This window comes from Geotrypetes seraphini, chromosome 13 (assembly GCF_902459505.1).
Source record: "Geotrypetes seraphini chromosome 13, aGeoSer1.1, whole genome shotgun sequence".
NCBI classification, from domain to species: domain Eukaryota; kingdom Metazoa; phylum Chordata; class Amphibia; order Gymnophiona; family Dermophiidae; genus Geotrypetes; species Geotrypetes seraphini.
In genome coordinates this window covers 11,716,522-11,729,563 of record NC_047096.1, presented here as the reverse complement: position 1 = coordinate 11,729,563, position 13,042 = coordinate 11,716,522, and the positions used below count along the sequence as shown (strand labels likewise).

At 43.3% G+C, this 13,042-nt stretch overlaps 1 protein-coding gene across 3 annotated transcripts in view; it reads left to right on the top strand.

Moving 5' to 3' along the window:
- The window catches only part of DENND2D (DENN domain containing 2D), a 70,835-nt gene that overhangs the window by 47,341 nt on the left and 10,452 nt on the right, over nt 1–13,042 (top strand). For all 3 annotated transcript variants that reach the window (XM_033918533.1, XM_033918531.1, XM_033918532.1), the window contains 3 exons: nt 3,482–3,630; nt 6,173–6,350; nt 11,902–11,943. In XM_033918533.1, the coding sequence (XP_033774424.1) occupies nt 3,482–3,630; nt 6,173–6,350; nt 11,902–11,943 (369 nt within the window). The remainder of the gene's footprint in view (nt 1–3,481; nt 3,631–6,172; nt 6,351–11,901; nt 11,944–13,042) is intronic.

The following is a 13,042-nucleotide window of genomic DNA, read 5'->3' as shown; positions in this document are numbered from 1 at the left end:
CCAGAACATTGTCACCACAGAACTTCTTATTTTTATTCTGAAAATGGATGCCTTTCTTAGCCACCTTCTGTTTTCATCTATTGCTGTGTTGGGTGTGACATGCTGGGCAGTGTACCCCCGCTCGTAGGTCAATTTTGTGCTTTCGGGATCTACAGAGAGTGTAAAAGAGCTGTGAAAAAAAAAAGTGAGCTCGTGGGACTTCTGGGCGTTCAAGTCGCTAGGATGGACAGAAAGTGAGCTCATGCAGGAAACGAGCAGTTGAGGAAATGTAAGAAAGCAATAAGAGCTGAGTGCACATGAAAGGCATAGAGAAGGTGGAGAGGGACAGATTCTTTAGACTAGCGGGGACAACAAAAACAAGAGGTCATTCAGTAAAACTGAAGAGGAGACAAGATTCATAACGAATGCAAGGAAGTTCTTCTTCACTCAAGGGGTGGAAGACACCTGGAACGCGCTTCCTGGAGAGGTGATAAGACAGAGTACAATTCTGGGGTTCAAAAAGGGACTGGATGACTTCCTGGAAGCGAAGGGGATAACAGGGTACATATGGAGGTTTACCTTACAGGACATTAAGCGAACAGGGTATGGACGTTTTAGGTTAGGTAGGGAACACTTTACAGGTCATGGACCTGGGGGGCCGCCGCGGGAGCGGACTGCCGGGCATGATGGACTCCTGGTCTGACCCGGCAGAGGCAATGCTTATGTTCTTATGTAGGTAAAGGTAATTGCACTTCTTCCTCGGTATTCGCGGGGGTTAGGGGCAGAGCCAGAGCGCGAAGTGTGCTGGCTCTGACCCACCCCCCGGAATCTACCTGGTGGTCTCCGCCTCCGATCGCCTCCCTCCGTGCGTGTAGCGGGGGGGGGGCAGTGCGGGTGCTTCAGTCTCCTCTTTCCCTGCTTCGGTGTTGGGCCGGGGGAGCGAAGAGGCGGCAGCGGGGAGGGGGGAGTTAATAAAGGGTAGTGAACCCGAATCTGTTTCCCCGGAACCTTACCTGATGGTCTAGTGGTGAAGCGGGGCAGAAGCAATCTTGCTATGCTCCTGCCCCGTGCAGAGCCGTCATCAGAATGGCTGCCGCGAAATCCCATTGGAGTCTCGAGACTGCAACAGGAACTTCCGGCAGCCATTCTGATGACGGCTCTGCATGGGGCAGGAGCATAGTAAGATCGCTCCTACCCCACTTCACCGCTAGACCATCAGATAAGGTTCCGGGGAGGCTTGGATGGCTTAAAAAAAGCCAAAAAATGAAAATAGGTTTTTTGTAAAAAAAAAAAAATTGCGACTAACCGAATCCACGGATACTGAAACCGCGGATTCGGAGGGAGAAGTGTAAATACGTGGGGCCAATTAAGCCGCCTGCTGCTAAATGGAAGAGAGACTGAGCCGAGATCAGTGGTTCCCAAACTGGCCTTGGAAGCTCTCCAGCCAGTCAGGATATCCACAATGTACATTCATGAGCAAGACTTGGACCTCATGCAGATCTCTCTCATGGATATTAAATATGGATATCCTGAAAACCTGACTGGCTGGGGAGCCCCCCCAGGCCGAGTTTGGGAGCCACTGGCCTAGACCAATGTTTCCCAAGTCAGCCCTGGAGTATCCCCTCGCCAGTCCCGCAGCGAATGTGCATGAAAGAGATTTGCATACCACGAAGGCAGTGTATGCAAATCAGTCTCTTGCATATGCATTGTGGATGCCCTGAAAACCTGACTGGCAAGAGGGTATTCCAGTACCGACGTGGGGAAACGCTGGCCAAGGCAATTTGCAGAGAGGACGAAGGGATGCAAGAAGGAGCAGAGCCCATGAGAGGCAGAGCTTGCGAAAGCCACAAAACAGGTTCAGGTGAGATGCTGGCTTTATTTTTCATATCCTGAAATGAGGTAGGAAATGGGATCCTTTAGAGTTTAGGATTAAGAAATGAAGATACTGGCTGAAGGTTTGGAAAGCTGACAGGAGAATAATGTGGTGGTTGTGAGGGATTCTGACCAGAAGCCATAGGGATGCATTCACCTGGGATTTTATGGTACCTGGGTTGATAGCGGGATAGGTGAATGCAGTGCCATTGAAAAAAATATCCTGATTTAAAGTAGTACCAGACGGTCTTGGGGGCCGTTATTTGAGTGGGGCCCAGGTGGCATAACCTCCTGAGTAGCCTAGAAGTTGGTCTTAGCTTTTGCTATATACAGAGGCAGACAAACCAGAGCTGCACTTAAAAGCCGAAAGGGATTCAGTCAGTTTGTTAAAGGCCCCATGTGCTCTGAGTATTGGAAAGTCAGACGAGTGAAAGAGGTAAACTTTATGGCCTGTTTGGGAACTATACTTTGCATTAAGCTCTGCAAGGTTGTTCTCCATTACCTGCAAAAAGGTGTTAATGCGAAAATCTATGTAAATAGTTCACAAACGCTCTGCTCCTATGTGATGGGAAATTAGAGCTGAGCTAGAGGGGCTGCAAGCGGGACAGTTGGTGGACAGAAGTGGATCCAAATCGTGGACGGCAATTGCAAACTGAGCACCGAATCTGGGGATTCCTCTCTCAAATAGTTACAGGATCTGTAAAATTCGGAATGGGGTGTGGAAGATGGCGGATTTATTTATTGACTGGTCGATTGATTGGGTGAACTTTTCAAAATGGTTGGGAGTGCCCAACACAGTACAAACGACCCAAATAAATGAAGGGACTCGCTTCAATATTGAAGGAGCTCGGCATTTACTGTACCCACAGTGCGGGCTCATGTGGCAAATTGCTTTTAATTTTTTTTTTTTAAAGTATGACACGATGTGAGAGTTCAGTTCTGACTTCAATACCACAAATTTCATTTCATTCATTTATTTATTTATTACAAATCTTAATTTTCAAAACTAGAAATTATAGACATTAATAATCAACGTAAGCACTTAAATTCCATCAACAACAATACAGAATAAAAATCTCTTCCCACCCTTCCATCAGTTTAATCAAGAAATAAACCAGAAAGATATCCCCCCACCCACCCCTTCCTGGATGTATATAAAAATAAACAGAAAATTTAAACAGACAACTATATTGAAGTAACAAAAAATGTATAAACTGCCTTTTTTTTTTTTAATCTATTAAAACTTTGATAGTGCAATACAATTGGTTAAAACTTTGATAGTGCAATACTAACTTTGATAGGTTTTAAACTTTGATAGTGCAATACAATTGGTTAATCATGAATACTGTATGAAATGCACTATTAACTATACAAATAATACATTGAATAAACATTTTCACCCATTCTCAACTTAATTATTAATTCAATAATTCAAATGATGCGATTACAATATTGTAATTAAATTATTTAATTCTTCAAAGTACATTTCCTTCCCTCCCTGGATGTGTAAGCGTATCTCACGCAAAAAGAAAAAAAGAACGAAACCGCCTTATTTTAAGCTTTGTTGCATGAGGGCTCTTGAACATCGCAGAGTCTGTCCATAACCTGATGTTCCTCTTTCCACTGCCAGATCATTGAGCTGACTCGTCCTCTGGACTCCCGGTTTGAACACGTCGATTTCAGGTCCCTGGTGCGGCGCCTTAGTCCTGAACAGATTCTGTGGCTCTTTGCCTCGGCGGTTTTAGAAAGACGAATTATTTTCCTGGCCGAAGAGCTCAGGTAAAGGATCTTGTATGATTGAATTCCCTTAAATCTCATGATAAAGATACACCATAAATGGTAGGAAATATGTTTGTTTGTCAGAGTTTTTTTTTATATACCGCTGTAGCATAGAACTGTTCGCAGCGGTTTACAAAAATACACAGCGAGCTATCAATGTGTCCCTCTCACACACACTTAACATTCTTTTCAACGAGCGCTTCAAGTCTGTGCTAGGTTTAGAGATCTACGAAATAGGTTATTTTCAGGAAAGTTTTAAAGAATGGCATGAAAATTAATTGAAAATCTGTTTTCGTTTGCTGTTCTCCCCGCTGTTAAACACTGAAGCGCTTTGTCTGTTATCTGGTTAGTGCCGTTCTGACTTTTCTGCTCTGTAGAGGAGGAGGGGTAGCCTTAGTTTTACACTGGTGTCGGGAACACTGTTCCTTCTAAGGGTTAGATGCACTAAACACGGTCAGTAAGACCGTGTGGATCACAGTGAGCCAATTTTTTTTTTTGGGGGGGAGGAGGGGAGGTCTATTCTGAAACAGCAATCGATGCTCAAACAAGTTTGCATGCAAATAATTTACACAGAGTTTCGCCGTAATCTCCGTTCGATCCGTCCAATCGATTTGCCACGAGAGCGACTCTCACACGTGCGCAGAATAGTCCAGTTGATACAGAGACAATGTACGCGTACGCCAGATTTGCTACGTCAGACTTCCTCCCTGGCAGTTGGTCCTCCCTCCTTCGGTCGCCGTCATCGTTTCCTCTTCCTCCCAGGGAAAGGGCAGCCTGCATAAGTCAGAGCCTGCGACCGCCGTCCATAATGTTGACCGCCTGAGCACAAGCACACGTGTCCCATGGAGCACAAAGCACACAAGGTTAACAAACGCTGGTATTTCACGTGCTTTTAAATAGTACAGCAACTACGCAGACGCCGGGCATAAATGAGGGTAATGCTGTTTAAAGTATAAAGTTCTGGCCCAATTTGTACGTATTTTAATCTTGAAGAAGGAAAGTTTTAGCCTTCTCTCTTTGGCCCCATCTTTTCACTGCCCTCTCTCTTATATTTTATGCTGCTAACGGACACGCATAAGACGTGCCTTCAACACGCGTGCTCAAACGCGCATATAGATCCCTGATATTGTAAAAACTGTATTTATGGTATCAACGTTATAAATATTATATTAAGTTCAGGGCTGAACTATCGAAGCGATCACCTTTTTTGTGCATCAATCGCTAGTTTACATGGCATTTCAATATTAATGACCTTATTTGCTGAAAAGCGTACACGGTGCTGTACATTCAATATGCAACAGACGGTCCCATTTCAGAAGAGCTTAGTCTAACCATTATACAAGGAAAATAAACAAAACCAAGAGAAACGGGAATCCCATATGGTTCTCAAAAAAGCGACCGAAAAATAAGGGCAAAAGAGGTTACTAGCGTGTCCCTCAGTTTTGCGCCAAACTTTAAGCCATTTAGCTGGTCTAAGTGCTTGTGTCTGACACTAGGTAAACACACACCCCATGCATGCGACTCCAAGACATGCCCCGACTCGCCCATGTCCTTCCCAGGCCCCCTTTGCAGTTGCACGCTATAGAAATGGTGTTCCCAGTTTACGGAATAATGACTAAGATGCCAATTAGCTCCAAAAATCAGCAATTTATTGATTGATAAGCCAATTAGCATCTAATTAAAGCACTTCTTGGGTATGTAACTAACCTTATTCTATAAATAGCATCTGCAACGTTGCGTGTGAGGGACTAAATTCTGTATCTAGCGCCCAAAAGTCAGCCCTGCTAAGCGTTATTCTGTAAACGGTGTTCAATGTCGGGTTCTGTTTACAGAATTGAGTTTTGGCGTAAATCCTCAAGGATCTCCCTTATTCTGTAACACTGTGCGCAAATTCCAAGAACGCTGCTGATCCACCCAAGCCCCTCCCATGGCGGTGCCACCTTTTTGCATCCATGCGCTTAAAGATGCCCGCATAAATTTGAGTCGATTCCGGTTAGCATCTAATTGATAGCATGCAATTATTGGTTGTAGCTGGCTTGTTTGGCAATTATGAGAGGAGGTTTTTTTATTCCAGTGATTATATTTACCCCTATAAAGCCTCCTATTTATCTGCAATTTTAACATATTGTTGGGTTGGAGGAGGGGATATGAGGCTTTTTCCTACCTCGTGATAATTTTCACAATATGAAGCCCGTTCACCCATTGCATAGCTAATCCCTGCGTTATTTCCATTCAGTGTTCTGGGAGACTATTTGTGATTCATTCTGTAGCATTTACATGGTATGTGTGTTTGCTGTGCCGCAAAACCTTTTGAGAGTGTGGTTGTGTTGTGAATTTTTGTCTCATATAGACTTGTGTGTGTTGGGCTGGCAATTATGAGCACCATATATAAAATTAGGGTGTAAGCATTGAACTGTTGTTATCTTTATACTGTAGAAATTGAGGGATTGTGTGTTTGAGCTCCAAGGGTCTGAAATTGCTGAGCCTGGGGAGGGGGAGGGGACACCAGTTCGGCCTACTGAGTCTGGTCCTGTCTTTCCAGCGTCTTGTCGCAGTGCATCCATGCTGTGGCCGCCCTGCTGTATCCTTTCAGGTGGGAGCACACCTACATCCCCGTCTTGCCTCGGGTCTTAATCGATACCGTTTGCTGCCCCACACCGTTTATGGTTGGCGTTCAGAAGCGGTTTGAAGAGGAGGTTCTGGACAGGCCCCTGGAGGAGGTATGGTACCTTTTGAAAGATTTGTTTTGTAATTTGTAATTTATTTATTTGTATCCCACTTTGTACAAAGAGGGTCACAACAAATACGTACACAGTATCAAAAGAACCCCCCCCCCCCCCAAATACATAAATTATAAATTTAGGACAAATCGGCGGCCAGCGCTCAAATATACACAAAAAGGCTTCAACCCCATACTTCATCTTGCAAAATAAGTACCTCTTCAGTAGTCGCTTAAACCCCCTCTTTGACTAAAGCACACTAATCGTTTTAGCGCGCACTAAACGCTAACGCTTCCATAGACTATAATGGATGCGCTAGCGTTTAGCGTGCACTAAGATGTCTAGCGCGCCTTAGTAAAAGGACCCCAAAATTATGCATATTATCCCGCTGGCATATGTACACTGGAATCTCATTCCAGTTCCTGGGAGAACATACTAGTCCTGGACACTTTCAGCCTCAAGCGCCGGACTGGTGGTATGTACAGATCAGCACGATTTACAGAGCGCAATTTTTATCACGGAACATAGGGCAGAATTTACAATTTCAAACTCAAAGAAAAGGAACTCCATTAACAAAAGAGAAGATAAAAACCCCCCAAAACAAGTTTAAACAAATATACCCACCATTAAAAAATTTATTTATTTATTTATTTTTTTTGGAAATCTGTTTTTATTGGCAAAAAGAATAACAACCAACAACCACATGTGACAAAGAAGAACTGGTACATTTCCAACTATATACCAACAGAGGGTCACCCCCCCCCCCAAGAGGATTGGACTCTGATGTCCTCCTGGGTCACAAGGAGACCCAACCCCCTCCCCCCCCCTCAAAGTCCCCAGAACAAAGGAAACCAAGGTCAGACAGGTGGGGTAGAATACAACTGCAGTCTGTTCAAACTTTGACTGCGACTATCCAAATGAGGAGACCAAGTAGGAACAAAGTCTTTGCTCCGGCGCCGAGAGGAGTAAGCCAGCCGGGCTTCCCAGCCCATAAGTTTGTGTAATTTATTCCTCCAATACCAAAAGGAGGGAGGGACATCAGCCAGCCAGTGGTTCAAAATACACTTTTCCCCCAGAATATAACATTTACTAAGAAACAGTTTTTCAGCAGAGGTATAAACAGAAAATGCAGAGAAGTGAGCAAGCAGCATTTGAAACACAGAAAGAGGGACAGGAGTCTCAAGCAGGCCTTGAAGGATAAAAAATTAAAAAAAAAACCTACAAAGCTGCAGTCCGGAATCCCTCCCTAAGCTCCAATCCAAAAGATCTTATTACAGTGTGGACTAGGTTTTCAAAAGGCCTCGAAATTTAGGGCTCCTTTTACTAAGCGGCGATAGCGGTTTTAGCGTGCGCTAGACGCTAACGCCAGCATTGAACTGGCGTTGGTTCTAGCCGCGTAGCGCGGGTTTAGCGCGCGGGGCAATTCTGCGCGCGCTAAAAACACTATCGCAGCTTAGTAAAAGGGGGCCCTTAGTGTAAGAAAGTTCAGTACGCAGATCTACAGGAAGAGAGTTCCGTGAATATGGCGCAGAAGCAAAAAAAAAAAAAAAAAAAAAAAGCAGAATTCCGTGTTGAAGTTAGCCTTGCGAAGTGTAGTGACGGTAGGGACAACTGCTGAAAGCTGGAAGAACTTAGGGTTCTAATTGGCTTATATGGTACCGGAATCTTTGACAAATAATCGGGAGTACCTACAGTAAATTGTAAAGCTTTAAATGTCAAGGTTAATGTTTCGTGCCTCAGTCGACATTTCATAGGCAACCAATGGTGCTTCTTCAAAAACGGAGTCATGCGGTCCTATCTGCGAACATTATTTACAACCCTAACGGCTGTGTTTTGCACTGTGTGTATATTTTGGCGCCAATCCATGCACACAGAGATAAAACCATCAACAGCAATTGATAGCGTATCCGGTGTTCCGGTTTCAGCCAATAGAGCTTCACGTGTTCGTTCCTCTCCAATCTAAAACGTGTCCCGACCACCGAATTTTGCACAACCTGCATGGCACATAACACTGATGAAGGTATACATAAGAACATAAGAAGTTGCCTCCGCTGGGTCAGACCCGAGGTCCATCGTGCCCAGCAGTCCGCACCCGCGGTGGCCCATCAGGCCCATGACCTGTAATGTGATCCTTCTCTAAACCCTTTTATCCTTCTATCCATACTCTGTCTAAAACCTATCTCTACCTCTATCTGTATCCTTCAATCCCCCTATCGTTCAGGAATTTATCCAATCCTTCCTAAAAGAACGTAATTGCAATAGTCCAAACTGTTTGCAAGACAATCTTAAAAGTACTGTTCATTAAATACAACCTAAGCTTACTCAAGAGACGCAATTTAAAAAAAAATATTTTTTCCAATCATTGCCCAAACGTGACCCCCAAATGCCAAGCAGGAATCTACAAGGACACCCAAATATTTCATCTCTTTAGAAATCTTTATTGATGCATCTAGAAGTTCTAATGAATCCGGAACGTCATTCTCTTGCTTCCTTCTGAAACCCATAACTTTCGTTTTCTGAACATTCAGCTTTAGCCTATTACAGTCCATCCAGCTCTTTCACTCCTGTCATCGCCCTCTGTAGCTGTTCCACTGTCCCCCCCTCAAAAATTTCCTTCGATAGGGAGAAAGAGTTGGATGTCGTCGGCATAGAGTCTATAAGAGACTCCAAAGCCCTGCAACAGTTTACAAAAAGTGGCAGCTGAGCCCTGTGGAACGCCTGTCTGCAGCTCACTGCAACAAGAAATCTCACCGTTCACAGCCACTTCCTGCGGTCGGTGGTGCAGAAACGGCGAAAACCATTTCGGAACCATACCTGCAGTACCGCATGTTCTCATTCGACCCTTCCGGAGGCCGTGATAAGAAATAGCACAGTACAGGGTTTCAAGGATGACCTGGATAGGTTCCTGGAAGACAAAGGGATTGAGGGGTACAGATAAGAGCAGTGGAAGGTTTAGAGATAAGTGTAGAGGTAGGCAATAAAATTAGTCAGGGACCGCTGACCAGGCAATATGCCTGATGGGCCGCCGCGTGAGCGGACCGCTGGGCTGGATGGACCTCTGGTCTGCCCCGGCGGAGGCGACTACTTATGTACTTATGACTGAAATTTGATGATCCAGCGTGTCAAAAGCGGCCGAGATATCGAGGAAAACAGCTAGATACTCTCCCCCACTCTCCAACCCACTCCGCAGTTCATCCAGCATCGAGACCAACAAGGTCTCGGTGCTATGATGCCGGCGGAAAGCATACTGGTGATCATCAAGGATGTTACCTTCTTGCAGCTATTGATCAAGTTGTACATAAACCAGCTTTTTTAATATTAATTATTTTAACACATTTATATACCACCTAAGCTCTGGGCGGTTTCCAATATCAGAAATCATTTCTTAAAATTCCATAAAATCATCAAACAAGACTATATTCATTATCTGCATATCTATAAAAGATTTAGACAGCATTCAGGTTTGCATGTACAGAGCGGCTGCACGTTTTGGTTCTCATTTTGTGGTTGCACATATATTTAGGGTGGAGAGTCAGAGGTAGAGAATGACACGGGGACAAATTTGTCCTCATCCCCGCAAGTTTTGTCGCTGTCGCTGTCGCTGTCCCATTCCTGTAATCTCTGCCTTAACCGCACAAGCCTCGAACACTTATGATTTTAAAGTGTTTGAGGCTTGTGCAGATGAGGACGGAGCTTAGGCATTGGTGGAATGAGGCATTATGACATCACAGTCTGAGCCCTAGAATGTTGCTACTTAGGATTTTAAAGTGTTTGAGGCTTGTGCAGGTGAGAACGGAGCTTAGGCATTGGTGGAATGAGGCATTATGACATCACAGTCTTGAGCTCTAGAATGTTGCGACTTATGAATTTACAGTGGTTGAGGCTTGTGCAGATGAGGACGGAGCTTGTAGGAATGGGGCAGGGACAGGAAAAGAACTTGCGGGGATGGGACAGGAAAATGAGTTCCCGCAGGGACGGAGAAAAATTTGTCCCCGTGTCATTCTCTACTTGGGAGAACAGTATAGAAAATTGAATAAATAAGTAGTGTGAAAAGTTTTGGCCTCTGATAAATAGACCAGAGCTGGTATTGTGACATCATAATGCCTCATTCCACCAATGGCTACGAGCCAACCTCATCAATGATGTCACAATGGTTTGATTGTCTTTTACTTGGTTCACTTTTACTACATTTTTATTTCTAGAGTGGTGCAGTGTAGAGAATGACACGGAAACAAATTTGTCTCTGTCCCCGCAGGAACTGAATTTCCCTGTCCCTGCCCCATTCCTGTAAGCTCTGCCTTAACCGCACAAGCCTCGAACACTTATGATTTTAAAGTGTTTGGGGCTTGTGCAGATGAGGACGGAGCTTTCAGTAATAGGGTGGGGACGGGATGGGAAAATGAGTTCCCCTGGGGACAGGGAAACATTTATCCCCATGTCATTCTTTAGTCAGATAACCATTAACTTGCTGTCAATGTCTTTTCAATCTCTAAAGGTCTTTTTCATTATCATTTTCATTTTTAGGGCGTCAGACATTCCAACTATTCGCTTCCATTTTAGCGACATAGAACTCTTTTGGCTATGTCTGTAGCTGTAACTTCTTCATTCGCCCAGTTTAAAAAAATTTTTTTTTTTTTTTTTTTAAGTTTTTTCTTATAAGGTGCTCATGCTTATACTCTATACTTGCATAAATATTTTAGCCTTTAAAGTGAAATAACTTATCTTAAAATGCGTTGTTTTCTTTGATGTGATCGGGTCAGGGACTTGTCAAATCGACATGTTTCGCCACCAAGGCTTTCTCAAGATTAAGTCCCCCTTTCCTTTTTTATCTGACCATCCCGATACTAAAGTGCTTCTGATCTTATCCTGAAGCACTTATCTGATCAGAAGCACTTTAGTATCGGGATGGTCAGATAAAAAAGGAAAGGGGGACTTAATCTTGAGAAAGCCTTGGTGGCGAAACATGTCGATTTGACAAGTCCCTGACCCGATCACATCAAAGAAAACAACGCATTTTAAGATAAGTTATTTCACTTTAAAGGCTAAAATATTTATGCAAGTATAGAGTATAAGCATGAGCACCTTATAAGAAAAAACTTAAAAAAAAAAAAAAAAAAAATTTTTTTAAACTGGGCGAATGAAGAAGTTACAGCTACAGACATAGCCAAAAGAGTTCTATGTCGCTAAAATGGAAGCGAATAGTTGGAATGTCTGACGCCCTAAAAATGAAAATGATAATGAAAAAGACCTTTAGAGATTGAAAAGACATTGACAGCAAGTTAATGGTTATATACTATAAGTCAATGTAAAAGAATACTGGCTGATATAGTTATTCTTTAGTCAGAGGCACAAACTGCACTGATAACACTAAAAAGTGACCAGTTTATCAAAGGAACACACACTTCACTAATAGCGTTACCGGGTTGTTTGATGTTGCTGTATTTTTCTTAAGCCTGTCTTAGCAAAGACTGGATTGAAATGATATTTCTTTGCTAATGCTGTACTTTGCAAGATTTTCTTTCTCGGTTCTAATTTTAAATGCCTTTTTCAGGTGCTGATTGTAGATTTATGCGATGGACACTTCGTAAGACAAGTGAGTATAACTGACATAGTCCCAGTTGAAATGAGGGAATACTGCAATGTGCATTTTGAGAATCACTTTGGTCCAATTCAATCTGATTCATCGCACACTTTTCCACAAAAAATTCTCCACTTCAGCGTTGTCAGGCCTGGAGCTATAGAATCTGCTTTGGGATAATGTCCCCATATGAGCTAGATTTGCCACATTACTATAATAATTCAATAAAGGAAAAACCTGTACAGTATATTAAACTGAGAATAATATAATAAATATAGTTTGCTGCTTGTGTTATGAAAGGCTACCTTCAGTTAGCTTAAATGAAACAATATGAGCCTCAAAGTAGAGAATGACACTGGGACAAATTTTATCCCCATCCCCACAGGAACTCAATTTTCCCATTCCATCCCACAAGTTTTGTAGCTGTCCCTGTCCCTGCCCCATTCCTGTAAGCATGAGCCTCGAACATTTATGATTTTAAAGTGTTTAAGGCTTGTGCGGATGAGGACGGAGCTTAGGCATTGGTGGAATGAGGCATTATGACATCACAATCTGAGCTCTAGAATGTCGCTACTTAGGATTTTAAAGGGTTTGAGGCTTGTGCAGATGAGGACGGAGCTTAGGCATTGGTGGAATGAGGCATTATGACATCACAATCTGAGCTCTAGAATGTCGCTACTTAGGATTTTAAAGTGTTTGAGGCTTGTGCGGATGAGGACGGAGCTTAGGCATTGGTGGAATGAGGCATTATGACATCACAATCTGAGCTCTAGAATGTTGCTATTTAGGATTTTAAAGGGTTTGAGGCTGTGCGGATGAGGACGGAGCTTGCAGGAATGGGGCTGGGGCAGGAAAAGAACTTTCGGGGATGGGACTGGAAAATGAGCTCCATGGGGATGGGGAAAAAATTGTCCCCGTGTCATTCTTTACTTCAAAGCTACCAGTATAGATTACAAGTCTATCAAGTACTTATTAAAGCCCCATTTTATTATCATTTGCTCCATCATTGGTTAGAAAAAACAGAACGGAGAAAAACTCAGGAAAAATCTGTTCTACAACAACCTGGACCAATAAAAATATTTTAAACAAACAGGCTAGGTTTGCACATACCATG